At 36.2% G+C, this 24,088-nt stretch overlaps 1 protein-coding gene across 3 annotated transcripts; it reads left to right on the forward strand.

Moving 5' to 3' along the window:
- Window positions 1–17,688: 17,688 nt before the first annotated feature.
- Window positions 17,689–23,694, forward strand: LOC103518236. Of its 3 annotated transcripts, none has more exons than XM_026829936.1 (5): window positions 17,689–17,788; window positions 20,889–21,067; window positions 21,281–21,383; window positions 22,812–23,127; window positions 23,519–23,694. In XM_026829936.1, the coding sequence occupies exons 2-5, from the start codon at window positions 20,901–20,903 to the stop codon at window positions 23,635–23,637; spliced, it is 705 nt and encodes a 234-aa protein (XP_026685737.1). In that variant the 5' UTR covers window positions 17,689–17,788; window positions 20,889–20,900; the 3' UTR covers window positions 23,638–23,694. The 3 variants fall into 3 exon arrangements, with proteins under 3 accessions (XP_026685737.1, XP_026685732.1, XP_008481520.1); XM_026829931.1 differs by lacking the exon at window positions 17,689–17,788 and adding an exon at window positions 20,488–20,665; XM_008483298.2 differs by lacking the exon at window positions 17,689–17,788 and adding an exon at window positions 20,488–20,665 and having other exon boundaries at window positions 22,830–23,127.
- The last annotated feature ends 394 nt before the right edge of the window (window positions 23,695–24,088 follow it).

Below are 24,088 nucleotides of genomic sequence, written 5' to 3' on the forward strand. Positions count from 1 at the left end.
CATTGAGCTATTGAGCATTATGAGAAAGAAAAATATAAATAAGTACATATGCTCACTCCGCGGGGTGGTTAATAAGGAATGCCAGACCTCGGATTGTGCGTTTTGAAAAATGCTCAAATTCGGTCCTGACTATCAAAAATAGCGTTGGCTCCAGATTTTGAAATCCCTCGTTTGAGTCTGGCATTTCTTGTTTACTACTAAATGGGCTAATGACAATCGAAGTCGTGCCCCTTTTAAAATAAATTTATGAAAAAAAAAATTGTTAACTACTCCGCGGACTGAGCTATTTAAATACAGTTGCTCAGTTGGCGAATTTTGGGGGTGAGCAGTTTCCATTTCCGACTCCGCGGAGTGCGCGTTTTTTCGCTCAATGAGCGAATTCGTAGTTTGAGCCTAACATACGAAATTATTTCACAGTATTTTTTTTTTTTTACCTGAACAAGATGATCTGCAGTGAGTGACGTCTACAGTCAGTCTGTAAGACATTGTTGTGGGTTGTGCTTTGTATAATAATAATATTTAATATCTCAGACAATAATTCTTAAAGAAAGCTCATTGTGTACCCAAAGCTGTTGGCAGGCCCAGACTCTAGAAGTCTAGAAGATAAAGACTTTTGATAGCAATTATACGAGTGAGCTCTCACCTTTTAATCCATGTATGTACATCAACACCAACATACTTTTTTCCTTCCCTTCTCATTCTGTATTTGGTTTTAGAACAAGACATTTCTTTCCATACTAAAGCCAAGATGGTATTAAGAGCCTCGTATTACCCTAGTTACAAGTTTGGTGTGGTGATCCCCGTATTATTAGCAGACTCGTCCATGTCCAAACCATACATACAAACATGTCATAAAATAAAATACGGGTCATAAAAACTCAAAATGACAAACACTATTATTTACGAACCTTACCTTCTATTGTCTCAATACATAACAGGTGTTTCTATTGCGCTGATTCGCTGAATATCGAATGTTTCCAGACTTCTATACTTAGGAGCTCTTTATTAAAAAAGTTTCTCTACTTGTGTGGGAACAGAGGCAAAGCATTTGTACCTACTGAGCACGATAAATATTAAATAATCACCAGATGGTTGGATCTATTCTATTCAATATGAAACCAGGGATTGCAAACCCTTTCATGGTGTTTCAGCGGTGACACAAAACTTACTTCTACAGGCAGAATATTATACATACAAACATGTCATAAAATAAAATACGGGTCATAAAAACTCAAAATGACAAACACAACATATACCTACCCACACAGACACACGAAAAGTTTCTGAATGTTCGAGAAAGTGAAAAAGGCATGTGGAAAATATTTTGACTTTTCAAAATTCACGCAGGTAGGTTGAGAGAAGGTGGGTAGGTACCTACTTACTTTCCACCAGACTTCAAATGACTTGATATTTTTGAAAATACCTACCTATACCTTGGTACCTATAGAGATACTTTTGTCTGCTGATTTGAACATACCTACTTAGTTATAATGTTATAAAATATTGGTATTTTACTTTTCAAATTCTAAATATGTATTGGAGGGAAAGTTTCTTCCAAATAATCTTTTTGGATGGGTTATGAGTATGAGGTTATGACGTATAAGAAAAACATAGTATGACCCTTAATGTCCCTCTTTTAATAGTCAACATGGATATATATCTACAATAAAATTTTCATATGTGCACTTATAAGAAAAACATAGTATGACCCTTAATGTCCCTCTTTTAATAGTCAACATGGATATATATCTACAATAAAATTTTCATATGTGCCTATTATCATTCCAAACAATCTTAATAATATAAGTTTGCATTTTGGGTTCGCCACTGATGAATCAAAATCAATATTCATTTCTTTACCGCAAAACTTCGGCACTGAGAAATGATTGCTCCCAAGAGTATATTATCACTCCAAACAATCTTAATAATATAAGTTTGGATTTTGGGTTCGCCACTGATGAATCAAAATCAATATTCATTTCTTTACCGCAAAACTTCGGCACTGAGAAATGATTGCTCCCAAGAGTTAAGGCTTGAGAGAGAAGAGGACATGGAAAGTACCTAAGTATTTTGTTTTGAGCATCCTGGTGTCTCCGATCATTCTTAGAGGAACATACCTTCCACTTTACCATAAAAGTGTAGATACGGGTGAACAGAAAACACAACGTCATGATGTTTTTTGTTAGTTATTGTATATTCGTAAGTTGGAGCGCAGTATAAACTTGCCGTCATCGTCACAATATTATGCTACCTGCCTCTGACAAACTATTGTTAGCATTCTATCAGTGAAATGTGAAATCGTGCTCCTTAAAAGTTGATAAAGAGAGACAACAGGGATTGAGAGAGACAGATCAAGACTCAAACTCATCAAGAGTATAGGACACTGTAAATGGAAGAGAAGATAATTGAGGGCGAGTCTCCATCCAATGGGTTTACAAATCGTCAATAAATTAATGAAACTTTATTCCCTTCCCTTGCTGTAATGGAAATGAAAGAGAAGATAATTGAGGGCGAGTCTCCATCCAATGGGTTTACAAATCGTCAATAAATTAATGAAACTTTATTCCCTTCCCTTGCTATCAAAAAACTGACCCTGTAGTCCCAATACTCCGAACAATATCTGGTTATGTCTATTAGGTACTTCTGTTCGAGTTACACCTGCGAGGGTAAATTTCGCGTCGTTCCAGACTTAACGAGTACAATTCCCTGTATGTAAAAAAGACACGATTTCCGTAGAATGGATAAGCATAGCGTCAGCTCCATTTCGTGAAACAATAGATATTCACCCGCGCTTATCTCCCCACAGTGAATATCGTTAAGTCCTTAACACCGGTGACAATTTGTAATACAAACACGTGAGGTTAATTTATGATTGGAGTCAATGAGAAGAAGGCACGTGGTACGTAAAAAAGACACGATTTCCGCAGAATGGATAAGCATAGCGTCAGCTCCATTTCGTGAAACAATAGATATTCACCCGCGCCCATCTCCCCACAGTGAATATTGTTAAGTCCTTAACACCGGTGACAATTTGTAATACAAACACGTGAGGTTAATTTATGATTGGAGTCAATGAGAAGAAGGCACGTGGTATTGCGTTAATATCCTTAGAACACCTGGAATCCTACTATCAGCTGGTAGGCATCTGGTTCTAGACCTAGTTCGAGAGGGTCTGCTGAAGAGGGGGATTCAGGAACTATCTTGCTAATCAGTTAACTGATCTTGATGCAGACTAAATGGACTGAATTATGACCACATCAACATTTAAAGTGACCCTGGTGCTCTATTAGAGAACTTTAGGCATCGTTTCTTTCCGTTGAACCCTGGATGCTGAACCCCTCATAAATTTGATTTTTAGGTAGGTACCTATGTAGGTACTGTAGATAGGTACCTATCTAAGGCTAAGGATTCTTCAGACTGAGTTCATGATAGTCAAACACAGCTCTCTGTTCACTGTGTGCCTGTGCATGTGCACCCTACACATGTGTGTATGTGTACCCTACTTCACCCCAACAATACGTTATGCATATTGAATTTATTGCTCAATCCATTGTAGCCCTGATAGTACTACTAGGGCAAATATACTGCTCAATCCATTTTAGGCCTGATAGTATACTACTAGGTTATATATACCTATCTATTATTTCCTGACAGGATAAATTTAATGAGTTTTCGTTTATTATTACTTCCATCATTATGGGATACGTGGGAGGTTGCTGGTAGCTGTCGTTGATCTGATAAATTTTACCCGATAATTTTCAAACTAATAAAAGCAATTTTATAGGTTTTTATCCATTTCATTCAAAATACAACGTTGTGGTGAGGCGATTGTTGTTCAATATTTGGTGCATGCGGGGATTTCATTAATATTTTTAATTCAACACCATAGAATGGCGTTGGTTGGAGATTTATGAACGGCCGCCAGAGTCTTGATTAACTAATTATTTTTCAACATGTTTTGATAAAAATTTTGGAGAGAGAGAAACAAGAGGTCCGTAGAGGTTACCTTTGGGAAGACGTGTGTGTAGGGTATACCATCCGACGATGATCCCTAATTCAATCATGATCAACACCGTTTCTCATTTCTTTTGCTCATTCTGATCTCTCGTGTTCAATGCACCATTTCTCGCTTTCTAATTTTTGCTCCATCACGTCTAAGCGGTTGCCAAAAAGTTGTTTGCGTTAGTCAGGGTCCACACACCAGAGCAGAGATTACTAAACTTAATCAAACTTGATGTGTCAAGGAGAGTTTCAAATAAATTTTTACGTATGGACCGTACTTCACTCTTTATTTACTCCATATTTTTGTGTTATTCCTTTCAGGAGGCTTGAAATTTTATATAAAATTTTGAAAACCACTGGTCTCTCTTATTTAGTACCTTACACAAAGGTAACGGAGGTTTTATTAGCTGGAAAAGTAAGCCATCAATCTTGTTCCGTTAAATTATTCAATTTTATTTTCTAGCAAATTGGTTTTTCTTTTCCATTTGTTTTGTTTTTAGCTTTGTTCAGTAGCTTCCACCTTCCTTGTAAGTACATAGTTTCTATTTTCTATGTGTCTCAGATATACATAGGTGACTTTGACTATAGGTAGGTATAATATTGTAGAATAGTTCTGTATCTTGCAAATACCTACACTGTTGTTCAAAGATACAAAGCAGGTGAATAGGTACATACATGTTACATTTTTCCTGAGAAATCAATTATGTAGCTCTAACAACATACTAGTTCGCCATTGGCGTTTCCCAATTAGCAAACAAAAGTACGTATGTACGTCAGACTCCGAAAGAATGGGGCCCGGCCACCCCCCCCCCTCCCCCCATCATTCTTCGCCCCCCCCCCCCCCCGTCTGCAAAATACGATCCTGCGGACATACATGGTGTCTTGTCGCTATGAAACATCTGACACGCACTTTTGGGCGAAATTTATTTACGCAAAATTAGATTTACCTATAGTGACCGACTAATCGGAGTTAAAGCTAGCTTTCCTATATTTCTACATCGACAATAGAATCTGGGACAAGTCAAAACTTTCATTCCACACTGTGGGATGTCTACTGTCTGTCAACCTTCCAGTTATTTGCACTGAAAGCCACAACATGTGACCCTGTGTTGAAAAAGAAAAACTAGCTCTCCCTCATTACACCAAACTCACCAAACCTATATTTTACACCTAACCCATAATCACTTCGACAAAATAATTAGTACGTCAAAGTTCTTCAATAATTAAGCAGCGAGCTTAAAATCTGGTCTGACAAGTGGCAAACTAGTGGAAAAAAATGCTATTTATTTCACCATTATGCACATTTCAGCTGATATCACCCCATCCCTCTCTATCCTGTTCAGTTTTGTTCAGTAGTTGAATTTAACTGTTACGTTTTTTTTTTTGAGAGAGAGAGAGAAAATCATTTTCCATGAACAGCATAAATAAAGTTAGGTAAGTACCTATGTGGTATTTAATATGGGGTTAGTAATTTTAGTTAATTAGTAGGGATTCGAGGGAAACATCTCTTGCTATTAAAATCAAATTACTTACAGTAAACTTAATTAGAGTAAATTTTTCATAGATAACATATATTATTTAAAATTTGCTTATGCGCATCAAAAAGAGTACAAAAGAGAGAAACAACCAAGTTCCAAATAGGAGAGAATAAAAAATGAGACTTTCACCATTCTTTGCTTTAAGCCACCTGTGGGTTTGGAATAGTCCTGATTTCCTGTACCATATTGAATCACAAAAATGAGACTTTCACCATTCTTTGCTTTAAGCCACCTGTGGGTTTGGAATAGTCCTGATTTCCTGTACCATATTGAATCACAAAATCCTGAATAAGTTTTTTCTTCCACTGCTTCCACAACGAATATGATGTGTACTTAGATTTGTGGAATAAATGATGACTAATGTGACCAATCTAGTTGACCGTGCAAACTGATTATGATTATCTTAACCCACAGTGCCACAGAACTGAAGCTGCGCCGCGCTGTTGCGAAACGAATCTGCTGACTTAAATCTTTGGAATTCAATACCTAATTATAATGTTTTATAAGTCTATGTTATTGGTGATAAGAGGATAGGACCCTAGAGTTTTTTTTTTTTTGATAACCACCCATAGTTTTGTGTATTAAAAGAAATGAATCTGACAATTTGAGCGACTAAAGGACGAAGTTTCCAACACCAAAGTGACTCAAGTCCTTGAACTTAGGACCAAGTTCTTGGTCTGATAATGGTGCTATTTGCTATGCTTACTTTTGCACCTTATTTCAATTTGAAACTTACTAGTTCCGAGTAGGTTCTTCGTATACTTATACCTACTTCAATGGCGTACCTCCGTTCTTATTAAGAAAACTCAAAACAATCGACAACTACGTTTGCGTTTGAGAATATAATTTAAAAAGAAAAAAAATATTAATTAGCTCAAGTCATGGTATGGATACAATAAAGAACAATGTAGTTAGTACTAAGAATACTATGTGGTGTAGACTTAAAATATTAATTAGCTCAAGTCATGGTATGGATACAATAAAGAACAATGTAGTTAGTACTAAGAATACTATGTGGTGTAGACTTATTAATTAGCTCAAGTCATGGTATGGATACAATAAAGAACAATGTAGTTAGTACTAAGAATACTATGTGGTGTAGACTTTACATAACGGCCTACCATAATTCTCCCCCGCCTCCAGCACTTTACCTAGCTTGTACCACATGACTCCCAGCATTATCTAATCTAATATCATAATGAAACAAGAAACAGAATGTTTTGTGGAAAATTCTGTATTCCCCCTCTTCTGAAAAATTAAGGCGAACGGAACGCAAATTTTGGAGCTGGAAAGAAAGTGGATAAAAAAATAATTCCATCAACATAAAGTAGGTTTGTAACTACACTGTATAACACGTGAAAACATGCACGCGTTACTACCTACCTATTTACCCGTGGTTATTGTTTTGTAGGTATTGAAACACAAATGGGTTACTTTTTTTTACAGTAATTTTTTGAACAATGACTTGTTCATTGGGAATGAAAAGGTGAAACTGACATCTCCACCAATATTGTCAGTATTAGTGGATGTGCCTATGTCTCCATGTAGAATATGTAGATGATTCACGAGAGAAAGAGTGACTAGTAAACATCGATTCTACCTTCCACCTGCCAACCAAAAATTCCAATACAACGAAGCTTTGGTTCTTTCCTTTTCTTTTGGAAAGGAAAAGAGTCAAAGTTCGACTTGATTTCTCATTAAGCACCAATTTCTGTTTCTCCAAACAAGTCATAAAACTGAAATTATTTCAAGCAAACAGATTGTAGAACACAAAAAAGAAATAAAAGTCTGATCCCTTCCTACCTCCAGTCGATCCTTTGCCTTCATAAAAGAAAACTTTCTCACAACGAACAAAGCTCTCTTGTATTCTACAAGCGAGAAAGTGTGATTTACACATTTGGACATTGGGGAGTTTTCCTTCTTTTCTCAAAGTAATTTAGTTTTTAAGAAAGGAGAAGGTGGAAATTATTAGAAACATTGGAACAGGAAAGAAGAAAGAAATCAACAGATAGAGGGAGGTGAGAGAAGAGTAAGAAAGGGATTGGTGGAGAGAGAAGGACGAGAAAGAAGCAAAAAGGGAGAGGGATAAATATTTCAGAAATCTCTAGGGATTTAGAAAAGGCTGGTTCCTGTTTTCTGAGAGAGATATTTGACAGTTTGTTTGTAAATTTATTAGTGTGGCATCTTTTAATAAAGCATTAGTGGACATGAATAATAAAATTAGGACTTTTCCTTAAGATTTTTTTTTTTTTTATCCTGACATCCTTTATGTATGTAGCTATGTAGTCATATAGGATGTATGTTGGGGCAAGGTTAGCATGGGGTTCCCGAATCCCGTGTTCGCTGTAGAACGCAGCATAAGACTCCATGAATTTGTTCATGGGGTTGGGGTTGGCGAAATTGAGGACTAACCATTAAGTGAGTGGATGACCTCCCTAGCTTTAGAAGGGGAACGCATGATGTTCACAACTCAAACAAAATTAAATTAATAACATCTTAAAACAAATACAAAACGAGTGCTATAGTTGCATCATTGGAGAATCCTGTCCTCACGTAAAGAGAGTTTATCAAAAAGTGCCATATGTTGTGTTTGTGTAGGGGTAATTAAGCAGCAATCACATGAGTGGGATATGTATAACAATGTGTTTTATGAAACATTTTCGAGTCATCGCGTTTGTTAATTCCTGGAACAAATTATTAAATTGAACATTTTTGCCGCCAAACGTATATCACACACCAAAATTACAAAGCAGGATTAAATATAGTACCCAACTACCTATCTGAGTCTACAAACAGGGTAGAATCACCATAAAATACCAATACATGTAGGCTTTCCATTACAAAGTCGGGTACCCAACTACCTATCTGAGTCTACAAACAGGGTAGAATCACCATAAAATACCAATACATGTAGGCTTTCCATTACAAAGTCGGCTTTCCATCGCAAATCCCTATTTGATTTGAAACAATGTTTCTGATGAGGATAAATGTTGCTGAAGAGGATAAAAGCCCAAGAGCCAAGAGTGTGAGCTTTCTTGAAAACAACTCTCTTCCTCAACATCTCATTTGATACAAATACAATACCACTTTTACCTGTAGTACTCGTTCATTCTATCTGTCATTGCGTACAACAATGCGCTATGTAAATTAGATATCAACTCGAAATCTTGAAATGTAGATACCGACTTAACCCTTTGCCGAACAATCTCCTATGAAATACATGCGGGTATGTACATAACGTACCTACGAGTATATCTACAAACAATAACAGAATAATAACCAGAGATTTTATAAGAAGAATAAACTCAACAGGTTGATTGGGAAGGATTGATCACACAACTTTACTGCATGCTCAAGGATCAAGAACACAATATGTATTATTTAATTCTTATTTGATTTACTTTTCTTTCTTTTGGCAACCACAAAAGTTTAACAATCAGATACCTACTTATGTTTGGTTTCTGACTTTGTGATTGAGTCTGGTATAAACGTTTCGAACATACTGTACACAATTATACAATGCCTAAGTAAATATAGGTACAGGAAAGCACTCTACAGATAGCAGCCATTTTGTAAGCTCCTCTATGCTTTTTGTTTTTATAAGAACAATCAGAACAACAATAATCATATTGCTTTTATTAAAATCTTGAAAACGTATCGGTAGGGTAGTAGGAATTCCAATTTTTCTTCTCCCATACACTTCTTCTTGTGCAGATACTTAGGTAGGTACTATAGTTTTGTCTTACTCCTTCTCCTTCCCATTGTCTTTTTGTTTCTCCGAAGCAATTTGCATTTTGCTTTCGAGTCTACCGGTACTGTAGATAGGTACCTATCTAAGGCTAAGGATTCTTCAGACTGAGTTCATGATAGTCAAACACAGCTCTCTGTTCACTGTGTGTAGGTACTGTAGATTGTGTAGATAGGTACCTATCTAAGGCTAAGGATTCTTCAGACTGAGTTCATGATAGTCAAACACAGCTCTCTGTTCACTGTGTGCATGTGCACCCTACACATGTGTGTATGTGTACCCTACTTCACCCCAACAATACGTTATGCATATTGAATTTATTGCTCAATCCACTGTAGATAGGTACCTATCCAAGTCTAAGGATTTCTCAGACTGAGTTCATGATAGTCAAACACAGCTCTCTGTTCACTGTGTGCATGTGCACCCTACACATATGTGTATGTGTACCCTACTTCACCCCAACAATACGTTATGCATATTGAATTTATTGCTCAATCCATTTTAGCCCTGATAGTACTACTAGGGCAAATATACTGCTCAATCCATTTTAGCCCTGATAGTACTACTAGGGCAAATATACTGCTCAATCCATTTTAGGCCTGATAGTACTACTAGGGCAAATATACTGCGCAATCCATTTTAGGCCGGATAGTATACTACTAGGTTATATATACCTATCTATTATTTCCTGACAGGGTAAATTTAATGAGTTTTCGTTTATTATTACTTCCATCATTATGAGAGACGTGGGAGGTTGTTGGTACCTGTCGTTGATCTGATAAATTTTACCCGATAATTTTCAAACTAATAAAAGCAATTTTATAGGTTTTTATCCATTTCATTCAAAATACAACGTTGTGGTGAGGTGATTGTTGTTCAATATTTGGTGCATGCGGGGATTTCATTAATATTTTTAATTCAACCAGTGGCGTAGCGTCCATATAAGGCGTGTATGGCGGCCATACACTCGAAATTTCACTCAAATACCCTTAAATATTGACTTTAAAACCATAGAATGGCGTTAGTTGGAGATTTATGAACGGCCGCCAGAGACTTGATTAACTAATCAACATGTTTTGATAAATATTTTGGAGAGAGAGAAACAAGAGGTCCGTAGATTTCTTTTGCTCATTCCGATCTCTCGTGTTCAATGCACCTTTTCTCGCTTTCTAATTTTTGCTCTATCACGTCTAAGCGGTTACCAAAAAGTTGTTTGTGTTAGTCAGGGTCCACATACCACAGCAGAGATTACTAAACTTAATCAAACTTGATGTGTCAAGGACAGATTCAAATAAATTTTTACGTATGGACCGGACTTCACTCTTTATTTACTCCATATTTTTGTGTTATTCCTTTCAGGAGGCTTGAAATTTTATATAAAATTTTGAAAACCACTGGTCTCTCTTATTTAGTACCTTACACAAAGGTAACGGAGGTTTTATTAGCTGGAAAAGTAAGCCATCAATCTTGTTCCGTTAAATTATTCAATTTTATTTTCTAGCAAATTGGTTTTTCTTTTCCATTTGTTTTGTTTTTAGCTTTGTTCAGTAGCTTCCACCTTCCTTGTAAGTACATAGTTTCTATTTTCTATGTGTCTCAGATATACATAGGTGACTTTGACTATAGGTAGGTATAATATTGTAGAATAGTTCTGTATCTTGCAAATACCTACACTGTTGTTCAAAGATACAAAGCAGGTGAATAGGTACATACATGTTACATTTTTCCTGAGAAATCAATTATGTAGCTCTAACAACATACTAGTTCGCCATTGGCGTTTCCCAATTAGCAAACAAAAGTACGTATGTACGTCAGACTCCGAAAGAATGGGGCCCGGCCACCCCCCCCCCGTCCATTACTTTTTGGACCCTCGCTAGGTAGGTACTATAGTTTTGTCTTACTCCTTCTCCTTCCCATTGTCTTTTTGTTTCTCCGAAGCAATTTGCATTTTGCTTTCGAGTCTACCAAAGTTACTGGAAGCATTGCAATCACATTGATACCAAGTGGAAGAATTGCATTTCCTAAAATCCTCTATCCTATAGTATTCTTGTTCTTACAAAATTGTTTATGGCAAGTAGGTACCTACTCTAGACATAGCGTGGATTGATTTGGCGGCATATTAATTACTACATAATTTATGGAACTTTTTTATTCAATGCATTTTCCCCTACTCTAGACATAGCGTGGATTGATTTGGCGGCATATTAATTACTACATAATTTATGGAACTTTTTTATTCAATGCATTTTCCTAAATACCTTCCTAACTGTAAAAAATTCAATTAATAGGTCAAATATAAATCGGAATATTCTAGGTCATCTCTTGCCTCAAGTCCGATTTACATTTATTTAGGGTATTAACAATGGAAAACTCTGAAAATTTCTTCAAAAATTTGGGAGGAAGCTTGGAGCCTCACATTTGCAGAAGTGTTCTTGTATCCATTCAAGCTTTTATTTCATATTTTCCCTTATTTTGTTTCATTATTACTCTTGCCTTCTGACTTTGGAATATGAAAGGATTTTTCCACGCGCTCTGATTGCGTTGAGTACTGCAGCTTCAATAGCTTCATTTGATACCATTTGTGTTCTGGGGACTTAAGTCATGATTGCATTAGGCATCGATGAAAACTGAAGTGACTAGTGTATGGAAGTCCTGAGTCCTGAGAACAGACCGGTCCTGAACATGGTCAGGTGATAATTTCTGTAGGTTAAACGGTGTGGGTTCGAATCTCTTGAGGCATGCAATTTTCTCTCAGTATTTGATAATTTTATTTATAATGTGATGGTGGTAGACCTGACGTAAATAAACCTGGAGTTAACTCAAGAAAAAAAAAAAAAAAAAAAAATTTAAAAAATCTAGTGACTTTCTTTTCGCTTGATCTATTGATTTTTATAATAATTTGGAGTGGAGACCATGACTGTTTTCATCCTGGCAAGTTTAGAGCCAAATCATGAATTTTTTTCCAAAAAAGCATTTTTAAAAAGAAAGTGCATTTGGCTCAATTGTAAAATGGGTCAAAAAAAGCATTTAAAAATGTAAAGCTTGCAAGAAATGGCTTTTTGCAAAACCAATTTGAAATGTAAACATGTAACATGTACATTTTAAAATCTTATGCATTGTTACATTTTAGGCATTTATGTATATTGAGGTTTTAAGCACATCTCGGGTGACTTTACACACGACACAATCATGACACGATGACAAAAGTGAGGAAACTAGACTCCAATAATAACGACACAAATGTCAAGAAAAGATAACCTCTCCGAGTGAAACTGAAAAGCATTGAAGGAAAGGATGAAGCATACAAGAGATCCAGATCCGATCTTGAAATTTAGATTTTACCAGACCCGCTTGAAAATACAAAACTGATTTCAAAACTTCTGGAGGACTAACCAATCAATTTCAAAAATGGTCTTGAATCTGATTCTTTCACCAGAATAAGAGGATTTGCAGTTTTATAATCGCTTGTTTTCGTTATCTAATTATTAGAGAGCGTCAAAACGAGACGCTAAAAAAGAAGTAGACATTCTCTGTTTATGCCGGCATAATGACATGGATATTATTAATTGACTAAGTGCAGACAAAATGCAATAGCGTACAATAAGGGGAGATCTGGAATTAAATGTCTAGATTCTTCAAATAACAGTACAATTTGAGTTTCCAGAGCTTGAATGTAATGGACGAATTACATTCATAGAGAAATAGGATGGGAGCAATATCCCAGCGTCATGTCTGTGAGAAGAAATGGGGAGTTTAGGAAAGAAGTTTGATGAGATGGAAATGGAAGGGATAAGACTGTACAGATGTAATCATGGGAGAGGCAATGTTTATGTTTGTAATTAAATTATTAATACTGGGTAGTCTCAACTGCGATCCCTTTATCTTTTGGGAAAGTGAAAAATCTCTGTGATGTAGTAGAGAAATTTTCAAGTACCTAATCAGTGTTTTGGCATCTCCAGGTCCTCAAAAATTCAGCCAATTGGGGAAACACGATACTCATGATGTTCTTGTGATTCTGCTCAGTTCGAAATATGTATTATCTGGTTAAATATTTTTTTAGATAATATATTTTCTTTAACTGCTGCAAAAGCTTGAAGAAAATAGACAGAACTTGTCCTTTATGACTTGTTGCTTTTCAAATCTGCGAGAAGTGAGATAAGAAATTTGCGTAGGTATATAGCATTCAGAAGATGTTCATACATCCAGTATATTTTGAAACCACTAAACCCTTTCAAATGATATAAAAAGCTTCAAGATAGCCTTTATTATTCTTCACTCATAATCTCAGTACGAGGAGTTAGGGAGAGCGGCTCTTCAATATTGTCTTTCAAAATTTTCCTTGGACCATTTTATAAATAGCACGGGGAACTTGGAACTTATTCATGTTTTCCTTTGACACATTCGATTTGACAGTTACCTACCAGCTGGTGCAGTTCAAAACCTTTGAGCTTTGGTTACACTTCGTTGAAAGTTAGGTTATAGTATTTATATCTCTCAGTAGCGCTGTCAAATTTTGACTTGGCAGGGCGGAGTGCTACCGCGCTCCTTTTAATTTGATACTTATATTATTTTGTTCTTGCTATTGCAGTTCATTTCTTAGTCCTCCTTTCACAAGAAGAGGACTGCAAGAACGCGAGCCCTTCTTGCAGGCTCTAATATTGCTGGATATAGAAAACTATGTATACTAGCTTACAGCTTCCAAGAGATTTTGTTGTTTTTCTTAATTTTCTACCCGCTATCTCGTTTTGTATTCTAACATGAACTCATTACATTCGATTTGACAGTTACCTACCAGCTGGTGCAGTTCAAAACCTTTGAGCTTTGGTTACACTTCGTTGAAAGTTAAGTTATAGTATTTATATATCTCAGTAGCGCTGTCAAATTTTGACTTGGCAGGGCGGAGTGCTACCGCGCTCCTTTTAATTTGATACTTATATTATTTTGTTCTTGCTATTGCAGTTCATTTCTTAGTCCTCCTTTCACAAGAAGAGGACTGCAAGAACGCGAGCCCTTCTTGCAGGCTCTAATATTGCTGGATATAGAAAACTATGTAGGTATACTAGCTTACAGCTTCCAAGAGATTTTGTTGTTTTTCTTAATTTTCTACCCGCTATCTCGTTTTGTATTCTAACATGAACTCATTCTTTAGGAAAGAACAAAATGTTTGAACAAAACCATTCGTTCAATTTTCGACTTGTTAGCTGCTAATTTCATATCTTCCAGGTATTTGGAATTTAAACAAAAACAGACCGGAGAGTAGGTAGATATTATTCTATGCAGGATGTTTTTCAAGCAGGATCGAAATGTTGCAGTTTTCATGGAGCAGATGGTAAGTTGGTAGGTGGAGAATGTTGATAAAAGTAAGTAAATAGATCTCATATATCTACCGAATGTTACTTTGGTAGGTATGCATAATAATTAGGTACATTCAACAGGATTTCTATTGTAACACATATTATCACAGGAATTCTGACGAATCTCAATAAATTCATTAATTAATCTCAACAATTTACTATTTTTTAACAAATTTCATTTAAATAAATACCTACACACATTCAACAGGATTTCTATTGTAACACATATTATCATAGGAATTCTGACGAATTTCAATAAATTCATTAATTAATCTCAACAATTTACTATTTTTTTAACAAATTTCATTTAAATAATACCTACATACCTACGCTGCGAGAGGACCTATACTTTTGACAAAAAATCCCTATTCAATCTCATATCCAATATCAACATGATTCCCAACTAGTTCCTACATTCAACAGGATTTCTATTGTAACACATATTATCACAGGAATTCTGACGAATCTCAATAAATTCATTAATTAATCTCAACAATTTACTATTTTTTACAAATTTCATTTAAATAATACCTACCTACGCTGCGAGAGGACCTATACTTTTGACAAAAAATCCCTATTCAATCTCATATCCAATATCAACATGATTCCCAACTAGTTCCTGCCAAACACTCGGTGCAATCAGGACTTGATTGTCCTACACAGTAACAGGTGCTGAATGGGTGACTGATTCACATATAGGTGGTAGCTCTAATACACTGCACAAAAAACAGTATGTGTTAGAGCGGTAGTCAAATAAGTCGGGGACTCAACAAAGGGATAACAATATTGCTCTTACGTAAAAATAATAATGTAATTTTTGGCGTGACTAATGACCGTTTTCCTACAGAGTTAACAATTCAGATTTTCAAGCTTGACGTTTATTATTATTATGTTTTCTTTTTTTGTTTCCATGTACCACCTACCTATAAATATAATTATAATTATGTAGATACAAAATATGTAGTAGTAAGTATTACCTACCTACAGTAAGCTCTGTAAGTGTATTATTTATAGTACTGTTAATAGAGAACAGTAGGTCTATCTTTTTATTTAAGTCATTCGTTTTCATTTAGTTTTATTTGATACGATCATTTGGACAACATCAACTTTACTTTATCTGCTTCATCAGTTACCTACTTACTTCTATGATGGTAGATGATTTGCCACCGTGATCATCTCATGACAAATATTTTAATAAAAGCGAAGAAAAAAGTGAAGAACACAGAAGGAAAACTTTTCACTTAAATGAAAAATGAAACACGTGACACTGGTGGGATAGCACAATAAACTCTTTGTATTTTCATTTTTTCCCCCGTCAAGATTCAAGAACATAATACCTACCCAAGTTTGCTAACTTAATAAATTGTTAACATAATATATTTACAAGTTGCAACTTTTGCAGGGTATAAATCCCCAGGAAGGTGAGGGTATTTGATTACATTTCTTCTCTCCAAGTAAAATTATACCAATTACTTTCATTTACCGGTGCTTTTCTCCCACTTGTTTTTTGTTCTCGGTAGAATCTACATTTTAAAGGTGGGTACCTTTTCTACGCAGTTCTTATAAATGTAGGTAGAAGTCACAAAAAAGGACTAAGTCACTAAGTACGTACCTATTACGAGAGTATTCTGAATATAGGTTATCAAAAGACTAATGATGAAGATACTAAGCTTACTTGAATTTTCATGAGGAAATCATTGCTATTACGAGAGTATTCTGAAATAGGTTATCAAAAGACTAATGATGAAGATACTAAGCTTACTTGAATTTTCATGAGGAAATCATTGCGAGGAAAAATATTGATATTAATTAACACAAACCCCCTCACCCTCATTGAGCAATGATCATTTTTCAAAGGGCGCTATGTGACCTTCGTTGGCTAACGACGCTAACGTAAAACAGTCACCCACAGAGGTTACTGCGTACCAAAATGTGGGGTTATCAAAGTATCTAATACCCTCAATATTGTGAGGGTACAAGCACCTACAAACTGAATAAGAAAACTTTCCCCAATAAACCTACAGAAAAGTGAAAGAACGCGTGCTAGAATAATGGGGCTCAAAATGTTTCTTTTTTTCGTCACTTCAACTTTATTCCATTACCATGAAGAATAATTTATGATAACAGGAGAAGACAAAACCTGGATACATGAGAGAAAGAAAGATGAGATAGTACTTACCTACTTACTTGACATGTTGGACATTGTTTTTTATAGCCAGCTTGACTTAGGTTTCCATGAAAACAGTTGGTACCTAAATAGTTACCTACTTACTTGACATGTTGGACATTGTTTTTTATAGCCAGCTTGACTTAGGTTTCCATGAAAACAGTTGGTACCTAAATAGGTACTTTCCTAACTTGAACATGAACAGTTAAATTAAGAAATTGAGACCCAACAAAGTTATAAACTGAATATGTTTAATTAAGAAAATAGGAATATTACATATGATTAGGATCATAAATTATCTTAAGCAGTGTCGTACGTATCTGTGGTCAAGATGACGTACAGACAAGTTTTCTTAGGCCGGCCACTCACGATACGTTTTGCCTGACAAGCCTGTCACTGAACGTGAATGACCGGCCTTAAGAACATGAAACTACCAGGTATGTAGGAATGTAGGTATGAGTATGAAGATAAGCAATATCATCAACCGATTTTTGAGGACATCAGAAATCATTCTGCCCCGTTAGTAAGTTCATCGCGTTGCCACTGCACAAGTAATTATCCTGAGATTCATGGCATTTTTGAGGACATCAGAAATCATTCTGCCCCGTTAGTAAGTTCATCGCGTTGCCACTGCACAAGTAATTATCCTGAGATTCATGGCTTCCTGACAATATAAATCTGTTCCCAACATCTTAACTAGTCGATTTATGTTGCTGACAAAAGACAAGTATTGAACATTTTGTATTGGAAGCATTGTCCCGCCCTAGTGACACGGCAAATAAATTATTTCAGAGTACAAACAACTCAAGCACCTATCATTGAGAACGGGAAAGAAACTTCCAGCATGACTATAATATTGAACATTGTATTGGAAGCATTGTCCCGCCCTGGTGACACGGCAAATAAATTATTTCAGAGTACAAACAACTCAAGCACCTATCATTGAGAACGGGAAAGAAACTTCCAGCATGACTATAATGTAAGTGAACTAAAAGTGCTGATACTATTTTTTTACTTTCCTATCCCTTAAAAACAAGGGTCAAAACTCAAATGAAACATGATGAATTTCTTTGACAGTTTGGAAGTATGTACTCGTATTAGGCACTCTTACACTCCTACAGTAGATACTAGATAGGTAACAGATAGTAAGTATTTCAAATTCTAAAACGATATTGGAAAAGATTAGGCACTCTTACACTCCTACAGTAGATACTAGATAGGTAACAGATAGTAAGTATTTCAAATTCTAAAACGATATTGGAAAAGAAAATTAGAATAAGGCCCTAGACGGGGCCTTATTCTAACTATACATATTATTTATTATGAGGTATACGTATATCCAAATGTACAATATCTAGTGTTCTTATACGGATTTAATAATTTCAGAGAAGGAATAGTTTATATGTATGTATGTGATATTTTTGCTGTTTTTCGTAACGTGGTTCCGCTCTACCATGGTGACATCTCCACATCTGGTGTGTGTTGTAGTCTGTCACATAAATACGTTAGAAGTATAGGAGATTGGGTACAAAACTACAAACCATCATGGGGGAAGGGGGTTTTATTGCCTCATTAAATCGAAACAAGCTGATGTTTGATTGTTTTGCTGACAAATTAGTGTGAGATTTCAAAGGGGGATATTTTCAGGGTCGCAACTGTTTCGGCCCGGAACGAATTGAACTTTACGACTCACAAGCAATCATCAGTAGGTACTTACTTCCTAAATTCTAATCTTACGAGGAGAGCGTTTTGACTACTACAACATCGAGGTAGGTTGTGTTTACTGTTACAAACCTCATCTTGCCTTGTGAGTGGATCATTGTGGAAGTGGACCTAACACAGACAACTGTTAACAAAACTTGTGGAATCTATCTAAGCAAGTAGATAAAACAAAGGGTACCTATCTACCTAGCTTTACTCCATACACAAAAAGTCCATCACTCTGAGGCTTAGGTGTAGGTGTAAACAACCCCAAACGATAGGTTAAGCTTGTACAAATCTATCTGATCAGAGTATCTACTTCATACTCATATTACTCATCCGAAAGCTTATTGTGTTGCGAAGGTCATGTACCTATTCCTAGGTACGTCATACCTAGGCTTGCCAAATATCCAAAATGTCGATTCGGGACGCGAAACCGCGAACATAATTGCCAAATCCGCGAACATAATCGCAAAATCCGCGAACAAAATCGCCAAATCCGCGACCATAATCGTGAAATCCGCGAACATAATCGCGAAATCCGCGAACATAAATAATCGCGAAATCCGCGAACATAATCGCCAAATTCGCGAACATAATCGCGAAATCCGCGAACATAATTGCGAAATCCGCGAACATAATCGCGAAATCCGCGAACTTAATCGCGAAATCCGCGAACATAATCGCGAAATCACATAGGTATGATAGGTGATAGGTAACATACCTATTATTAAAACAGATAAACAAAATACAGTCGAACCTGGATAAACGGGAATCCAAGGGGCGGTTTAATACAACATTTTCTTGTTTATAAAGGTTTAGCAAAGTGGAAGAGCAAACTGATGAAAGCATGACAAATTTAAACAAGTTAAGAACAAATTCTGATTTATAGAGGTACCTAATTTTAAAGTTAAAAAACGCGTCCCGAATTTTTTCTGGGACAAAAACGGAAATTCGGGACAAAACGCCCCAAAATGAAAAACTGAACGGGACGTCGGGACACCCCCTGAAATTCGGGACTGTCCCGGGTAATTAGGGACGTTTGGCAAGCCTAGTCATACCTAACAAGCAAGATAAACTTACGCAGAATAACGACATGTATTAGATTCCTTCATCATTCTCTTTTCTATCTCTTCTCATAATATCATCCCTCGTTTTTGTTATTCCGTTAACTGTTGGCGAAATCAATTATTTATAAACCATACTGCGGAAGCTATAGAAACAGAAATGGCTTTTATTTTCTTCAAAAGAGTCATTTGAGAGGGGAAATGCTCTAAAGAGTCTGGAGGGAAGAAGGAAAAAGTGGTTGATGACACAATAAAAATATCCTCACCATTTTTTCTACCCCAGTGTAGAGTTTTTCTCCCCATAACTTACGAGCACTTGATATGGTTACTCAGCAGAGGGACCTGTGGTAACGATTTTGTTTTATAGTTCACCCTATTCCCTCGGGAGGGAGCATTTACGGTTAAAGTCTAGTGTGTGACTTCTTCTATAAGTTATAAACAAGACCAGGAGGACATTTAGTAATTTGACCTCTACATTCTTTAGCAATTGGAACTGAAAACAAAAATCTTTATTCAGTTTACGTATAAAGAACCTCTATTGAACATCATTTTTGCCTCATCTCTAGGCACCTATTGTACAAAGTTCAACCAAGAGGACCAATCAGGACCAGAGAAAAATCTGTAGGATAAGTTCTTCAGAAACATCCAAGTTTTGGCCAACTACATAATTTTAACGCCTCCTGAAGTTTGTGAATCGTGGGTACCTAACTCTTTTCAATAATAACTAGCAACTTTATAGGCTGTACACCTTTTTGTGCCTAAGGTGTTCAGCATGAGCTTGTACGCTTTATTAGGGGATGTAGCATTTTTAAACGAAGAAAATGTAAGTAATAGGCACCTATTGTACAAAGTTCAACCAAGAGGACCAATCTGGACCAGAGAAAAATCTGTAGGATAAGTTCTTCAGAAAGATCCAAGTTTTGGCCAACTACATAATTTTAACTCCTCCTGAAGTTTGTGAATCGTGGGTACCTAACTCTTTTCAATAATAACTAGCAACTTTATAGGTACACCTTTTTGTGCCTAAGGTGTTCAGCATGAGCTTGTACGCTTTATTAGGGGATGTAGCATTTTTAAACGAAGAAAATGTAAGTATTTTTCATAATAAATATATACATAATATGCAGTTAGATACTAGATATTATTGATATTAATTAGATCATAGTAATTTCAAGTTGAGGTCAGGCAAACAAGCATGTCTAAGAATCAATGGTTTTGGTTTTGATTTTTTTTTTTTCGCACGAATTGATACGAAAAGAAAAAAAAAATGCTGATTATTTTAATGTCATTCTGGACTTTTACATATTTCAGACTTACTACAGCATGGGGAAAGAAATTTTCGTTCAATTTTCCGACACCACCAGAAAATCTCCCAGCGAAGAACTGACCATGAGTATTTCTGGTTTGTACAAATTTCTGCGGAAAATTGATCTCTTGGACGAAGTTGTTATGACTGCTTTAGAACTTGATGTTTTGTTCAACGAATACAAGTAGGTATTATCTACCTAAGTATCTTATGGCTGAATTATATGAGGCCAGTAGGCAAGTGTGGTCGAGCTATTACGTCCAAAGAGGAATCTTCTTGGTGGAATCAAAATTAGGTCCGATGATAAAATAGGACAACTCAATGTTACTGGAGCTTGAGCCTAATACAAGATGCCAGTAGGCACAGGGAGTATAACTACTATCACTTCTTTTTTCAGTGTGGAGTATATTACTTTTGACCAATTCATGAGCATGATGGAAAAGTTTGCTATTAAGAAGATGCTGGATTTCAACCTTCTCATGAGATTCATCATTCAGCAGGTATCTATCTAAATTTTTCTTCTATTTTCAACTTATTATCTGAATGGACCGAAATAAAGTACGTCTTTCTATCTTAGTAATACTTTCGATGGTCAAGAGATGCAAAGAACGGAGTGAAAATTTTGATACAAGTCGGAGAGGGGCGGTATTTCTGACATGAAATGTGATAATTTTTTTAGAAGCTAATATATTATGTATATGATGATAAAACACGAAGATTCTTACCTTGATTGCATAATAAGAGCAGCACACAAATCCAGACGAGTTTTACTTGAGTCAGCAGCATTCTCCCTTATCTGATTCAAACAAAGTTCGGGGTGAAATTATTCAAAGGACCAGAAGACGAGAATAAAGTAATAAACTTTTATATGTTGAGCATGATGAGGACGAGATAAAGCAACAGGCTTCAGTTAGTTTGAGTGGTTTTTTAATTAAAAATAATATCTATAAAGTTTTGAGGTAGGTATTCCAATTTTCGAAGACGCAAAAGAACTTGAGATATTTTTTTCTCTCTTTAATCAAGTCAAATATTGACGTTAGTTATCAGCAATTTTTTTCTGGGGGAAAGAGGAAATATAATAATAAAGTTGATGAGAGTTTGGACTGTACGTGAAGATCGATGACTGTAGGTAAGTAAATCTGGGGGAAAGAGGAAATATAATAATAAAGTTGATGAGAGTTTGGACTGTACGTGAAGATCGATGACTGTAGGTAAGTAAATAGTATTTAATCTTTGAGGAATGTATCAATTTCTGTCACAAATAAATGCGACGGAGTGATTCAATATTTAGTTTTGACTCTAAGGGGTAAGTGAGAGGGGGCAAACGAAGGTAAACATTATTCACGGACCGTACACAGGTAATAGAATGTGGTTTCATTTATCTGTAAGTCTGTAGGTACCTACGCGGATAACGATTGATAGAAGAATTTGGGAAGAGTTTAATCGTGCGTACCGAAATCCTACTTATTGCTTATTGCAGAACGCAACTTATTGCAGCAAAACGCATCTTAAGGATAGCAATTAGGTAGATGTTCTCGAACAATTTTCAATCAGAAGAGCCATTGTTTTATAAGACAATCGGTCAGCGAAGTTCGCATAATATGAAGAAGCATTAAGAATAAAGATTTAACAGATTTAACAGGAATTTAGAAGCTAATATATTTAAAAGGACGAGCGTCTGTCGTTTTACACATTGGTGTTCACGTAGTTCCCCGTACAGTTCGACTGACTCACTTTATGTATATTTAAAAGGACGAGCGTCTGTCGTTTTACACATTGGTGTTCACGTAGTTCCCCGTACAGTTCGACTGACTCACTGACAGTTCTTGCTAATATAGAAGCTAATATATTTAAAAGGACGAGCGTCTGTCGTTTTACACATTGGTGTTCACGTAGTTCCCCGTACAGTTCGACTGACTCACTGACAGTTCTTTTTCGATGTTCAGGTCCACAGTCTTTCCACGATCGATTCGGATAAATCTGAAGACGGCCAAAGTACAATTAGTTCAAGTAGTGACGTCAGCAACGCCTATACCTACTATCCTCGGCATGATCCCCGCTACAAGTGTCTGGATGAGCTGTCCTCGTCCGATGATGGACATGAAGAGAAGGAAGAGAAACCAGTGGATGAGGATGCAGATGATCTTCATCCCGCCAGCTTACCGAGCGTGACGGCAACCTCCACAACAATAGCGGATGGGGATGCTTACCGCTACGAGGACTTTGAAAATGAAAACGATGAAGGTGAGAGCAAACAATGGCTTGTAGTGAAATTTTCAGGGGAAGCTATGAGTTTAATATACAGTCTGCCGATGGCGATCTGGTGGTGGTCTTAGAATACAGGTTGAATTGTCACTTACTATTTTTGGTACCCAAGTAATATTAAGTACGGAGATTGAGGAGAAAAACTCCTTGAAGAGGAAGGGAAGCAGATTCCATGGTGTACACGCCATTGGAACACACAATATTGCTCTCCAATTAACCAGTTTGACCATAGACTTACTCCACAGCTTTCACAAACTACAAGCTTTAAGCATCACCATCCTCCAATATACACAGTCTTGGGTGGGTTTTGTGAGTGTGATACAGACTTGCCAACATAATTTTAATCTATGGAATTCTTCGTCGTTTTCAGACGAATATTTGTATGGAGGCGGAAGTCGTACACAGTTTGAGATATTTCCTCAGCGTACCAGAGGTTCGCCATCCAGTCCTACAAGTTACGGTCAGCGCAGTGAAAGAGATTTAGACTAATCTAGAGCATACGAGTACTGTTTATAGTGTTACATATTACATACCTAGTTAGTTCGGCATTGTTTTGTTAGTGGTTTGGGTGGATTTGACAGTACATAATTTTATATATCTTTTGAGTTCCATCTGGGATAACTACCGGGTTTACAATCTCTACCTAAAGTTTTGACGGTTTATTCTTAAGAATGTAATAACACACTGTAAATAACTGGAAACTTAGTATTACTAGTGGAAAAGAGGAAAATTCTGTAAGAAAAGTCAAACTGGTCGGAAAATCTTGAAATCTTGAATGCACATGTTAAAAATTAAAATCAAAACAAATGCAGTTGCATAAATCCAAAGAGGATATGTATGTGGTGCATTAGGCTTCGCTCACACGAGTGACGACTGATCGCCACATATCTTTTGAGTTCCATCTGGGATAACTACCGGGTTTACAATCTCATATTACCTA

The sequence above is a fragment of the Diaphorina citri genome, unplaced genomic scaffold (assembly GCF_000475195.1).
Source record: "Diaphorina citri unplaced genomic scaffold, Diaci psyllid genome assembly version 1.1 scaffold59, whole genome shotgun sequence".
NCBI lineage: Eukaryota > Metazoa > Arthropoda > Insecta > Hemiptera > Psyllidae > Diaphorina > Diaphorina citri.